General features: G+C 35.8%; 1 protein-coding gene across 2 annotated transcripts in view; it reads left to right on the top strand.

Annotated features, from left to right (window-relative positions):
* The window catches only part of PHF20 (PHD finger protein 20), a 127,731-nt gene that overhangs the window by 100,359 nt on the left and 12,617 nt on the right, over positions 1-14,755 (top strand). For both annotated transcript variants that reach the window (XM_044664352.1, XM_044664351.1), the window contains exon 14: positions 7,173-7,272. In XM_044664352.1, coding sequence (XP_044520287.1) covers positions 7,173-7,272 — 100 coding nt within the window. The remainder of the gene's footprint in view (positions 1-7,172; positions 7,273-14,755) is intronic.

Genomic DNA, 14,755 nt, shown 5'->3' with positions numbered 1-14,755 from the left:
TTTCAGTTCACCAAATATTATTAAGTGTGTGTTATATGTAATACTCTGTAGTGAGTATTGGGGAAATCAAAGATAGTGATAAAGCCAATTCTACCCTTGAGGAACTTCTGTTTCCATGTAAATTGGGAGTGACTGGCATAAATGTATCTCTTTGGTTGTGCTGTCGCTGCTTGATTCTTGAACTCGGGAATTCGTGGATTTAGTTGGCCAGACCTGATCAGGGTTTTGTACTAAGTTCAACATTAATATGGTGAGCTCCAGGAGCAGGGAGCAAGGAAGTTTGTTGTGCTTTGTGATTTGTAGCTCCCTGGTTACTTCTGCTTTTTTTTCCCTATCCCTGCCTGTTTCTATGTTGACTTTGTGGTATTTCTATAGAAATCTGTTTGTATGTTTTTGTCTGTCTCTCTGTGTATGTGAGATTGTTATGTATTTTTTCAGCCCAACTTTGTTCAGTTCATGTCAGAATGAGACTCATCTCCTCATCCAATTCATTGTTTAGATATTATTCTCACTCTCTCCAGTTGTAAGAAATAGTAGGTTTCATATCCCTTCCTCCTTTTACCTTCTTTTCTCTTTAAGCCCTCAGAACAGAACCTTCTTTCTAGGTATTTATATTATTTTCTAAAATTCAATTTTATTTTCAGTTATAAATTTCCTTCCTCTCCCTTTTCACCCAAATTAAGACAAAAACAAATTTTTTTGTTGAAAATACAATTAGTCAAGGAAAACAAATTCTCTTATTAGCCATATACCCATACTCCCCATTCCTTGCCTTCCTACCCTTCACTCCCACCACACACACACACACACACACACACACACACACACGAAAGGGAAGGAAAAATGCTTTGATCTGTAGTTTCAATCCATAATCTATTTGGAGATGAATAGCATATTTTATTGTAAGTTCTTTGGAATTGTGTTTGGTCATTGTATTGATTAAGTCTTTTAACGTTGTTTGTCTTTATAGTATTATTGTTGTTATATAAATTGTTCTTCTAGTTCCACTCATTTCATTCTGCTCAATTCATACAAGTTTTCTGAATTATCCCCATCTTCACTTCTTTTTTTTTATTAGACATTTATTAATATTCGTTTTTAATCTGTTTACATACTTTATGCCCCTACTTTCCCCTTCACCCCCCGCTCTCCCCCCACCCATGGCCAACGCACATTTCCACTGGTTGTAACATGTGTCCTTGTTCAGGGTCTATTTCCCATTCATGTCCACCTCAGCCCATGCATTCAAGCAATTGTTTATCTTATATGTTTCCTCTCCTGCAGTCCTTCCTCTGAATGTGGGTAGCATCTTTACCATAAATCCCTCAGAGCTGTCCTGTGTCATCCATCTTCACTTCTTATTGCACAATAGTATTCCATTGCATTTATATATGATATCTTGTTTTGCCATTCCTCAAGAAATAGGCACCCCCTCAGTTTCTAATTCTTTGCTACCATGAAAAGACTACATATATATATTATATGAAAAATATAAATATTTTTGTCAATATGGGTCCTTTTCCTCTTTCTTTGATCTCTTTAGTGTATTGACCTGGTAGTGATACCACTTAGTCAAAGAATATACATAGTTAATAGCTTTTGGCACATAGTTCCATGTTGTTTTCCAGAATTGTTGGACTTCATCAATTGGGGAATGGCTTATTCTTATAAATGTGATATCAAATCCCTATATAGCTTAGAAATGAGACCTTTATTGTGGAAATTTTTTCTAGTTTCCTATTTCTTAGATACTTTTAGCTACATTGCTTTTGTTCATGCAAATCTATTTTAGTTTTATGTATTCCAGATTGCCCATTTTACTTCCCACAATCTTCTCTCTTTATTTGGTCATGAATTCTTTCCCTATCCATAGATCGAACAGGTAATTTCTTTCACACTCCCTTAATTTGTTAATGATGTCATCCTTTTATGTCTGAATTATATACCATATATCCGTTTTGAGCTTACTTGTATATATACAATGTGAAATATTATTCCATGCTTTGTTACTGCCAGACTGCTTTTCTAGTTTTCTTAATAGTTTTCTGTTGAATAATGAGTTTTTGCTTCAATATCTGGAATCAAACACTAGGTCAACAGGTATTTGTTTGCTTCTGTATATTATGTACCTAATCTGTTCTACTAATCAACCTTTCTCTTTCTTACCCAGTACCAAATTGTTTTGATAATTATAATTTTGTAATATTGTAAAAGATTTGGTGGTGTTCAGCTTCTTTCCTTTTTTTCCTACTTTTTTTCCATTAATTCCCTTGATAATATTATGTTACTCTAGATGAATTTTATTATTATTTTTATTTCTACAAAGTAAGCTTTTGGGTTGTTTGGTATGGTACTGAATAAATCAGTTTAGGAATTACTGTTATTTTTATTAATATTGGCTCATTCTATTTGAGCAATTATTACTCCAGTTTGCTGGTTTATTTATTTATTTGTTTGTTTTGGGGCTCTTACCTTCTTTGTCTTAGAATCAATACTATGTATTGGTTCCACAGCAGAAGCGCGCACGGTAAGGACTAGGCAATGTGGGTTAAGTGACTTGTCTAGGGTCACCCAGCTGGGAAGTGTCTGAGGCCAGATTTGAACCTAGGACCTCCAAGTCTCTAGGCCTGGCTCTCAATCCACTGAGCTACCTAGCTGCCCCCCCCTTTTAATTTATTTAGATCTTTATTTGTTCGATTAATTCTCATGTGTGTCGTGGTAGGTTGAGTGATAAAAAAGTGAGTTTTGTTTTTTCTTTGGCTTTGCTTATTCCTTCAGTTTCTTTTTCTTGTCTTATGCTATGGCAGCATTTCTAGACTCAAATGATAATGTTGAGGGGGCAGCTGGGTGGCTCAGTGGATTAAAAGCCAGACCTAGAGGTGGGAGGTCCTGGGTTCAAATTTGGCCTCAGACACTTCCCAGCTGGGTGACCCTGGGCAAGTCACTTGACCCTCCATTGCCTAGCCCTTACCACTCTTCTGCCTTAGAACCCAATACCCAATATTGATTCTGAGACGGAAGGTAAAATGATAATGTTGATAATGGACATCCTTGCTTTATCCCTAATTTTAAAGTCTTTTTAGTTTATTCCCATCACAGCTAATGTTAGCTCTTGATTATAAATAGATATACTACTTAACCATTTTAAGGAAATCTTTATGCCTGTGCTTTTTAGTGTGTGTGTTTGTTTTTTTTTTTTTAATGGGAATGGATGTTATATTTTGGCAAAAGCTTTTTCTGTATCTTTGAAAATAATCATATGATTTTTGTTGTTTTTGTTATAAATATGGTCTCTTATGTCTAGAATTTTCCTATGTTGAACTTTGCCTATTATTCTTGATATAAGGTCAACCTGCACATGGTGTATAATCTTTGTGATTCAATGCTGTGGTCTTCTTACCAATATTTTACTGAAAATTTTGCATCAGTATCATTAAGACCTATAGTTTTCTTTCTCTTTTGACTCTCCTTGGGTTAGTGATCAAGCTCATTTTTGTGCCATTGAAAGACTTTTATTGGACACTCTTAAATCTTTTTTTAAAAATAGTTTATATAGTACTGATACTGATTATGTGTGGAAGAATTTACTTGTAAAACTTTATTTGATCCTGGGGTTTTTTTTCCTTTAGGAATTCATTTATGGCTTGTTGAATTGCTTTTTCTAAAATAGGATTATTTAAATTCTCTTTTTTCTATTCTGTTAATCTGGGCAATATTTATTTTTTAAAATAACCATTTTATTCAGATAATCAGTTTTATTGGTATATATTTGAATAAAGTAGATCTTATAATGATTGATTTTGTTTCTTCTGTATTGGTTATCATTTCATTTAAAAGATTTTTGATACTGGCAATTTGGCTTTCTTTTTTAAATTATTAGGTAATAGTGGCTTAACTAATGTTTTTGTTTTCATTAAGCCAGCTTCTAGTTTTATTGATTCAGTTTCTTTTTTGCTTTCAATTTTTAGTAATCTCTCCCTTCATCTTCAGGATTTCTCTTGGATTTAATTTTTGTTAAATATTTTCTAATTTTAATGCATTAGAATAATAAAGGTTTTTCTTAATTTTTTGTTTTTATGATATTTTTAAAAGTTACATGCCCAATATGTTTATCTGCTTTTTCCCCCCTTATTGATAGATTATTTAGAGATATAAATTTTCCCCTACATATTGTTGTGCCTGCATCCTAAAAAAATGTGGTATGTTATCTTGTTGTTGTCATTATCTTTAATGAAGTAATTGATTTTTTCTATTATTTGTTCTTTGGCATACTTCTTAGGATTAAGTTATTTAACTTTCAAATAATTTTTAATCTTTGATTCAAAAGCCCTTTATTGAATATAATTTTTAATGCATTATGATAGTAAAAGATGCACTCAATTTTTCTACTTTTCTATATTTGTGAATTTTTATGCCCTGTATAATGTTCTGTTTTTTTTTTTGTTTGTTTGTTTGTTTGTTTTTTGTAAAGGAGTCATGCCTAGCTGAGAAATGGTATACTTTTTTCATTCCCATTCAATATTCTTCAGAGGTCTATCATTTCTAACTTTTCTAAAATTGTATTTTGCTTATGTTTTTTGTTAGATTTATCTGGGTCTTAGAGGATAAATTTGATCTGCAACAATGTTTTTCTTCTTCAAGTATCTATTCCACTCCAGTTCAACCTCCACACAGCTCTAAAGAGATTTTAAGTCAGGCCATACCATATCACTTCTCTAGTTAGTCAGCTCCTCTAAGATGAATGGTAAACTTCACCAATTTAATTTTCCAGCTTTATTGCACATTACTCCCCTTCCCTTCTAACACTATGATCCAGCCAGACTGACCTTTTACTATTCTTCATAGATGATCCTCCATCTTCTGTCTCCAAGAGTGTGAACTGACCCTCCTCCTTTCTTGGAATGCACGCCCTACACTTTTTTACCTCTTAGTAAACCTGTTTTCCAGCAAAACTCAGCTTAAGCACAACCTTCTACATGAGACCTCTTCTGATCCCCTTAGCTGCCATTACATACCCCCTCAAATACCCCCTTTTGCATATACCTCTGATTATTTACATTTTGTCTCCCATAAGAGAAAGTAAATGTCTAGGATAGGGAATGTTACTTTTGTCTTTGTATCTTTGGAGCCTGGTGCTTTGTAAATGTGTGTTGATTTTATATGTTGAGAAAATGACTTGTGTTTTTTTATCTACTAATACTTTTAAAGGTTTTTAAATAAATCATTCCTTTAGTCATTTAGGTGCATTATTTGGATGCCTTAATGCCTTCCACACATCCCCAGATATGTCTTTCCTAGGATCTTAGAGTTGGAAGAGAACTTAGAGATCAACTAATCCCCTTCCAAGGAGGTTTATGAACCAATCCCACAGCATATTTGATAGATTTTTATTCAATTTCTTGAATACCTCCACTGATAGGAAGATTGTTCCTTCATTGTAGGATTTAAATTAATGTCTAATACTTCAAAATTATTTTTATAAAGTTTATTATCTGACAAAACAGAACCACAGGACTAAGTTTTCTACCTGCTCAAAAATCCCTGCTCCACCAAAGCTTGGACAGGAAGGGGAGAGAGAGAGGGAGAGGGAGAGGGAGAGAGAGAGGGAGAGGGAGAGGGAGAGAGAGAGAGAGAGAGAGAGAGACCTCCACCCAATTTATATTCTGTCTAAGTCAGCTCAGCACATAATGACAGGAAGTGAGTGGAATTCTGGGAATCATACTTTTTCTGGGGATTGTAGTTTTTAGGGTAACAGATTCTATTTGCGCATCATATAGCAATCCATTAAAGTTTCTAAGAGCTATATTTGCTAGAAAATTCTCCTTTTAATGAGCTGAAATTACCTCTTTTTGCCTTTTACACACAGCTATAATGTAGGGATAGGAATTAGATACCAATGAAATAAAAGTAGCCATTTCAGCAACAAAAACCCTACCTTGGTATTAGAAGTAAACTAAGATGCATTGCCTCATGTGTCCCATATGTTAAACTTTTTTGAAAGTTATTTGTGGGGAGNAGAGAGGGAGAGGGAGAGGGAGAGAGAGAGGGAGAGAGAGAGAGACCTCCACCCAATTTATATTCTGTCTAAGTCAGCTCAGCACATAATGACAGGAAGTGAGTGGAATTCTGGGAATCATACTTTTTCTGGGGATTGTAGTTTTTAGGGTAACAGATTCTATTTGCGCATCATATAGCAATCCATTAAAGTTTCTAAGAGCTATATTTGCTAGAAAATTCTCCTTTTAATGAGCTGAAATTACCTCTTTTTGCCTTTTACACACAGCTATAATGTAGGGATAGGAATTAGATACCAATGAAATAAAAGTAGCCATTTCAGCAACAAAAACCCTACCTTGGTATTAGAAGTAAACTAAGATGCATTGCCTCATGTGTCCCATATGTTAAACTTTTTTGAAAGTTATTTGTGGGGAGGCGTGGGGGTGGGGGTGACTCAGTGAGAGCCAGGCCTAGAGATAGGAGGTCCTGGGTTTAAATTTGACCTCAGATACTTCCTAGCTGAGTGACCCTGGGCAAGTCATTTAACCTCCATTGCTTAGCCCTTTCCATTCTTCTGCCTTGGACCCAATACTCAGTATTGGTTCTAAGATGAAAGGTAAAGGTTAAAAAATCACCCGAAACATCACTTTAGTTTGTGATTTCAAGTATGTGTGAGAACATTATATCAAATAATATTGCCACGAAACACCCTAGTCTTTGAAGCCCACTTAAAGTCTTATTTTGTTGTTCATAAAGCATGCCTCTACCTCTCTTTATTTTTATCACTCCTATTTCTGAACTCCCTTTAGCACCCAGTTGTGCTTATTTTATTATATTATTTCCTGTATTTTATTTTTCTCTCTCTAATGCTGTCATGAGTTCCCTAAGGGAGGCACTGTATTGCATATTTGGATATCTATAATTAATGTTGAGTACATTTAAAAGCCTTTGATTGGTTGATTTTGCTTCCCCCTCCTTGGTTGACTGATAATTTCCCCTTAAAACATGAACAGAAATGTGAAGAACCTGTGTGAATGCTGTCAGACTATGTGTCAAAGTCTCAACCTGTTATTAATGAGTCTATAGATGGTGTGAGGGGAAGGCTTCCCAGATTGGTTGTCATTAGAATACATTTGACATCTCTGCAATCTGACTTTGTTGCTTAATTTCTGCAGTGTGAAGAATGTCAATGCTGGCAGCATGGAGTGTGCATGGGTTTGCTAGAAGACAACGTGCCTGAGAAATACATCTGCTATATTTGCCAAGATCCTCCAGGTATAGATCCCTAGGGTTACATATTCAGGATGATTTTCTCAATATTTGCCTGTATACTCAAGTCTCAGTTTTAGAGGAAAGAATTTTTGTGAGCACTTAAAATAAACTAAACTTTATTGGCATGAACCCTACTAATTAGTAATTTGTGCTAAGTTAGAATTTATATTAGCTGCAATCTTGATGTGAATGCAAATTAATTATGTTATCCAGATTCAGAGAAGGTAGGAGAATATCTATAAAATGTTGTCTCTGGAATGTGAATGCACAAACAATGCAACCCCTACCCACCACCCTATTTTTGAGTGCTTGGAAAGTGACATATTCTGTTACTAATTTTAGGTGGCTATTGTGAATTATTTTGGCAAATATCTTTTGGATCTTTGGCTCTTCATTTGCTTTTGTAAAATATAGAAGTTGGATGATATGCTTTGTCAGGTTAATACCAACTCTGTAGCTCATAATAAGCACTTAATTATTGCTTTTTGAATCGAGACCTTCCATGGCTACTGTAGGCAACACTGTTGAATTTCTTCTTGTTTTTAATTGTAGTAAAGAATATTTTTTGAAAATATTTTGTAATTTAAGTTTTTTTTAGTAAACTAATCAGTTATTCCCTCCACTTAGCCTAGATTAGTGAGCCTTTATTTTACCTTAAGACCAAAAATTTAGATTATTTACTTATACATTAAATAAATATAAATTATTTTTTTATAGTTTATAATTTTGCTTTACAATCTCACCTTTTAGCAAATTATTTGGTACTTCTTGATGTAAAGTTCTCTGTCTCCTCAGATTCTCAGACTTTTCTTGTCATGTTTTTCAGACCCCAAGTCTATTTTCTTACTGAAATAGGAGGTGAACAAAACTTTTCTGTATAGAGTAAATGGATAGTTATAAGAACAGGCACATAAAATTAAGAGTGTTCTAATAAAATGAATAAACATAGTTAAGTACTGCTAAATGTATGAGGGTAAATCTAAGCCTATTTTAATTGAGTAGGAAAAGGCACTAAAACGTCTTTTTTAAAAAAATCAATTTTTTTTTCAATCAATAGAAATCCATATTTTCACCCTCCTACCCACTTAAGAACTTTAAAAAAAATCCCAAACAGTAAAATATATAGTCAACTAAAACAAATTTCTCATAGTGACCATATACAAAGAAAATTTATTTCAATTCTATACTTATGTCTTTTACCTCATTCTCAGGAAAGTGATAGATGGCACATTAACATCATTGGCCTCCTAGAATTATAGTTGGTTCTTAGGCTTTTCAGAGTACTTAATTCTTTTGAAGTTGTTGCCTTTACCATTGTATAAATTGCTCTCTTTCTCTTTATTCTGCATCAGTTTATACAAGTTATCAAAGGTTTCTCTGAAACCATTTTTTCATCATTTTTAATAGCACAATAGTATTGCATCATTTATATACCATAACTTGTTCATCCACACACCAATTCCTTTTCTTTGCCACCTAAAAAGAGCTACAATATTTTTATGATCCTTAGTTTGTTTTGCTTAAGGCTAATCCTTCCCTTAATCTACCCTCTTTCTAACACCTTCTCTCCTCTTGTCCCCTTTGATTTCCATTTCCCTACTGAGTATAGTTTACTTTTGTACCCAACAGTGTGAGTATATTTTCTTCTTTTCTTGAACTGGTTCAAAAGAAAGTGAGGTTGAAGTATCAGCTTTTTCCCTTACCCCTTCTCTTCTTTGTGTAAATGTTTACTTCTACACCCAAATTATGTAATATTCCTTTTCCTTCCTTTCTATATAACCCCTCCATTTATTCTTCCCCTCTCTTATCAGATTCTTCTCTTAAGATTATCAAGACATAACAGAACTACTCCTTCTGTTCCTACCAAATACCAAGAGAATAGAAATACTCCTTGCCCTCTGTTGCCATTTCATGTTCTCTCCCTACCTCCATCATTCAATAATTTCTCCTCCTTTGAGGTTCAAGCTATTCATCTCTATCATCCAACCAGAATCCTGGTAACTGTCATCCACAATCCTCCAGGTCATTCTTCCTTCTTCATTTAGTTCAGAACCTGGCTCATGGTTTTTCTCTCCTCCTCAATCCCTGCCCCTCATACTAGAGAATTTCAACATACATATTAATTCTCTCTCTAATATCCAGCAGTATTTCAGGCTAATCATTTCCTATGATCTACTCCACCTCTACCACAAAGATGATTTTGCCATCACAGATGTTTCATCTCCATGTTCAAGAACCCTCTTATCTAATCATAATCTATTGGTTCTCCACCTCTCCCTCTTCCTTCCCTTACCAAACTATATTTTGTCTCAACCTAGAAGCACTCCTATATATGTGCAGCCAAATGAAAGTGGTGATAACCACGAAACCATTCTGATTGTATCCATTACAATTTTATGTCATACTATTTCACCTGGGCCCTCTCTGCTACTGGGCATTCCTACTCTGCTTCCCTTATCACCTTGTCCCACTCTCCCCAGCAGCTCTTCCAAACATTTTCATCCCTCCTCAAACTTCACATGATTTCCCCTCCCCAATGTTCCCAGCTGAGAACTGTAAGAACTAAAAAGGGTGTGGTTGCCAATTATAATTACAATTAAATTATGAAGCTGTTAGTAACTTTAACAATTTAATTTAATTAAACTAAAGATAGTAGAAAGAGGGAAATGTAGGAAAGAGGTAAAGAATTGCCTAGCTAAATACTCCAATTGCCAGTCCGTTGGAATCCAGCTCACAACAGATAAAGGCTCCCTCAGGTCCCAATCTCCAGCCAGAAGTCTGAGGGAGTATGAGCTTTCAGTTAGAGTCCCCAGAGTAAGTGTCCCTCTTCATCCAAGTCACCAACCCAGGAATCCAAATATGAGGCTGAGAGTCCCTTCCGCAAGGGCCACCAGCAAAAGAGAGAGTTCCTTTAGCCAGAGTGCCACCCAACTGAAGTGAGTCACCAAAGCCAAAGAGACTGAACAGTCCCTAGAACCCGCTTATATGCATTTTTCTCTACCCATCAGCTCTTTTCCCATCCCATGTCCTCAGGAACCAGTCATAGTTTGTCTGGCACTGCCCAGGGGCCAGTGCTTGTGGGATCAACTTCCTGTCTCTGAGGGTGTGAATTTCCTTGCAATCAATGCTAAAGTACCTTTACGTTCCTGACTAAGTTAAAAAAAGGGGGGGGGGATAATTCCATTTTCACAGCACTTGGCTTCATATTTTCAAAAGAAATTGAGGTTATTTCTCATGAGTTTTTCCCCTTTTCCTTATTCATAACACTCATATACCTTCTACCAGTACTTCCTCCTTTACCCCTATCTCACATGATGAGGTAGCCTTAACTTTTCTTTTTTAAAACCTTTACCTTGGGGGCAGCTAGGTAGTTCAGTGGATTGAGAGTCAGGCCTAGAGATGGGAGGTCCTAGGTTCAAATCGGGCCTCAGACACTTCGCAGCTGTGTGGCCCTGGGCAAGTCACTTGACCCCCATTGCCTACCCTTACCACTCTTCCACGTAGGAACCAATACACAGAAGTTAAGGGCCCCAAAAATAAATAAATAAATAATTTGAAAAGGCTTGCCTTCTTTCTTAGATTTGATACTGAGATACCTAGCGCTGCCCCTGAACTTCATAGTTTCTTTTCAGCTCTGGCCTTTTCATCAAGAATGCTTGTAAGTCTTTCATTTAATGAAAGGTCTATTCTCCTGTAACATTATACCCAGTTTTGCTAAGTAAGTTATTCTTGGCCATAAGCCCATATCCTCTGCCTTTTGGAATATCATATTCCATATTTTCTACTCATTTATGGTAGTAGCTGTTAAATCAAGAGTGATCCTGACTGTGACTGCTTAATCAATATTTGAGTTTTTTCCCATTGCTTGTGGCATTTTTTCTTTTTCCTAGAAGCTTTGGGCTATGATATTGGGAGTTTTCATTTTGGTATTTCCTTTGGGAGTAACCTATTTTCATTTCCACACTACCTTTTGGTTCTCAGGGATTTGGGCAGTTTTAATTTTCTCAAAATATGATGTCTAGGGGTGTGTGTGTGTGTGTGTGTGTATGTGTGTGTGTGTGTGTGTGTGTGTGTGTGTGTGTGTGTGTGTGTGTGTGTGTGTGTGTAGGTCATGGCATTTATAGAGTTCCGTCACTCTTAAATTTTTTTTTCTTCTTGGTCTGGTTTTCTAGGTTAGTTATTTTCATTTTTCATTTTTTTCTCTATTTTAAGTATTTTTTTATTTGATATTTAATCTTTTGTCTTGTCTCATGGAATCATTTGGCTTCAGTTTGGTCCCTGTTCATTTTCAGAGTTTGTTACTGAGTCAAGGAGGATTATATTCTTGTTCCAAGTGGTTAATTCCCTTTCCAATTCTGTCTTCTATTTTTCTCATTTCATTGACAAAAACATCTTGACTTTTTTTTCTTCTTTAAATTCTTATTTCATCTCTTCCAGAAATTCTCTTTGAATTTGTGCCCATGCTGTGTTTTTCTCTGAGCCTTTGGTTTTAGATATTTAGGAGCAATTCTCTTTCTTCCTGGTTTATATTTTTAGCTTTCATCTTGGGTGGGATTGGTTGTTGTTTTTGTTTTGTTTATTCTTCTAACCTGCTTCTTGACTTTAGACTTGATATTAGGGTGAAGCTCTTTGTACTTTAAGAAGGAAAGGCTAGGCTAGTCCTGGGTATTGAGGGTTGTGTCATGTCACATCTCTGGGGCCCTATAAGCATTCATTGTTTCCAGAATGGGCAGATCTTGGGTAGAGGCTGATTGCTATCTCTGGTCTAAACTGTGCCATTTCCTCACTTAGGCTTTGGTTTGAAGAACAGTAGACTGCTCCTGGACTTGGCTTCTATCAGCCATATGGAAAACTGTTGTTTCACACTTAAAGGATTATCGGCTCCCCTATAGTCTGGAATTCCTGCCCTGGTTATTCCCTTGTTGGCTGGGCTTAGATGTTAGCACTGAGACTCAGTTCTCCTACTAGATGAACCACTCTCTGCTGTGGTTTCTGAACTTCCTGTATTCTAAATATATCCCCTAGGAACCCTGTACCTTGAAAAACTGCCCCAAATAATAGGGCCTCTTCCAATCTACTCTGGTTCTAAGACTCCAAACTAGATATTGGGCAACAAAGTTGTCCTGCTAGTAGTGCCCTGGTATAGATTTAGGACCTTGCTCTGCTCTAGTACACAGCCTCTCCCTGGGTAGTAAAATATTCTTTAAAGGCATGTTCCTGACCCTCTCCCCAATTTCTCTGGACTTCTCTGGCTATCTCCTTATGTTGAGCTAGGTTGGACAAATGACTTATTGTGATTTGTTTTTGCATTTCCCCATCAGGATTTGTCCTGGTGCATTTCCTCTCTCTGTTTTGCTGAGTTCTATGGAGGAAAGAACATCTGCATTGCTTAGTGTTTCTCTACCATCTTGACTTCCCCTGAGGCACCAAAACTCTTCTACTCCATTCATTCTGAGTAAATCAATTTTTCAGGTCCATTCTGACGATTCAAAAGCTAAAACAGTCCCATTCCAAACAGACTATTTCTTTTTTGCAAGAAAAATTGAAGGGGATCCTACAATTACTTGGAAAAAAAGTTACTACTTTTTCTGCCAAATACAGAGTGAAGAATTTTTCCCTGACTTGTTTAGCATATTTCTCTTAATTACTCAATAAGAATACCTTGAGTTATTATTATTTATTGCTTACCACATTTTTCTCTGATTAAAAAGGAAAATATGTGCAGTAGAATTTAAGAAATTTGAGACCTCTTTTGGTCCTTTTGACCTTTTTGCATAGTTGGTGGCACAGATATTATTTTTCTTGACTTTTGGTATATATGCTGCCAAAGTGAACACTCTTCTTGACTTTTGGGCAACTCTAAATCCAGATGGCTTTAATCAGCCATACTTAATGGTTATTAGCCTACCTTAAATCTTCCCTTTTTTAGTTTGTTGATTATGAATACAGCATGTCTGATTGGAAACCCATGACAGCTTTTATGAGTATCATTAGTCTGTGTTCATTTTCTGCTTTGTTGAATACAGAAATTTGTTGACATATTTGAAATTAATATACTTTGATAGATCTGTGATCTTATCAATCTGGATAATCCCCAACAGTGTAAGCCATCCTGTACACTTACTGTCTTTTCTTGCATAACCATTGTCTGTCCTCACATATTTTCTATGGGGGTTCTATTGTATGGTGGGCATTTCCTAGATCAATTGAAATTATGTGGATACCAGTAGAGTACATGGGCTATTTATTAGTTATTCTAGCTACATAACTATATAACCTTTTCACTCACACATCTCTCTGATGAGTATTTTTACATAGCTGCTTCTGTGTAGTTCTTTATGTTATATATTGTAGGCTTAGCACACTTGCTGTAAGACCCTATATTTTCAGGGTGAACTACAGTTTGAATTCTTTTGAAAGTATAGTATTTAATAGCTCATTGTCATAGAGGATCAGTGGAAGAATTTTGATGTTAAAAATTTGTCCTTGGTTTAGGGAGATGCTTGGGGTCATTAACAGAATTCAATTTCTTAAAAGCAATTTTGTTCCTTTTAATTTCAGGGGGCCTTATCATTGCCTATCCACTGCACTGTTAAATTTACTGATGGATCATCTCTATAGGTTTTCTTTTTAACTGCATATCACATTCTGAACTATAAGCATTCTTCATCTACTTTGTTTTTTTAGTGTAAATAGTTAATTGAACTCTTATGGATAACTATTTTGTCATTTATAAATAACATTTGGATTACTTCATTATATGTAATCTCTTTTCCATTTGAACTTTGTATAAAAGTGAGAACCCATAAGGTGGTATTTTGCTCTATATTTTAAAAAATAATCAAAAACTAATACAATGGGATTTGGTAATCCCTATAGGTCTCACTCAGTTGGATACATGTAAGTATGTGGTGAGTCAGGCAATAAGCATTTGTTCTAGGCACTGTGAAAAGGAGTCATGATATATAGAAAGACCAGAAGATAGCCCTTGCTGTCAAGGAGTTCACAGTCTAATGGGGCAAACAGCATGTAAACCAACTATATTCAATCAAGGTGTAAACAGAATAAATTGGAGATAATTAACAAGGCACTAGAATTGTGGGGCACCAGGAAAGACTTCCATTAGAAGGTGGGACTTTAGCTAAGATTGAAGAAAGTCAAAAGGTGGAGATGAGACTGGAAAGAAGAGCAGGTATGGTGGGGGGGGGGGCGCGGGGGAAGAAGGGTGGTGTTTGTGGGAGGGGGCAGCCTGTTAAAATTCCCCAAGTCAGGAGATGGAGTATCTTTTTTTCCTCCTCCAATTCCTCCCTTCCCTCTTCAAGGAGGCAAACAATTTGATATAGATTATACTTGTGCAGTCATACAAAACATTTCCATGTTAGCCACGTTACCCCACCCCCCCAAAAAAAAAAAAAGACAAAAAATACTCAAAAAAAACAAAGTTTAAAAAAGATGTGTCTGTCTGCATTCAAACTCTCAGTTCTTT

This window comes from Gracilinanus agilis, chromosome 2, assembly GCF_016433145.1.
Source record: "Gracilinanus agilis isolate LMUSP501 chromosome 2, AgileGrace, whole genome shotgun sequence".
Classification (NCBI taxonomy): Eukaryota; Metazoa; Chordata; class Mammalia; order Didelphimorphia; family Didelphidae; genus Gracilinanus; species Gracilinanus agilis.
This window is presented reverse-complemented; position numbering and strand designations above follow the sequence as displayed.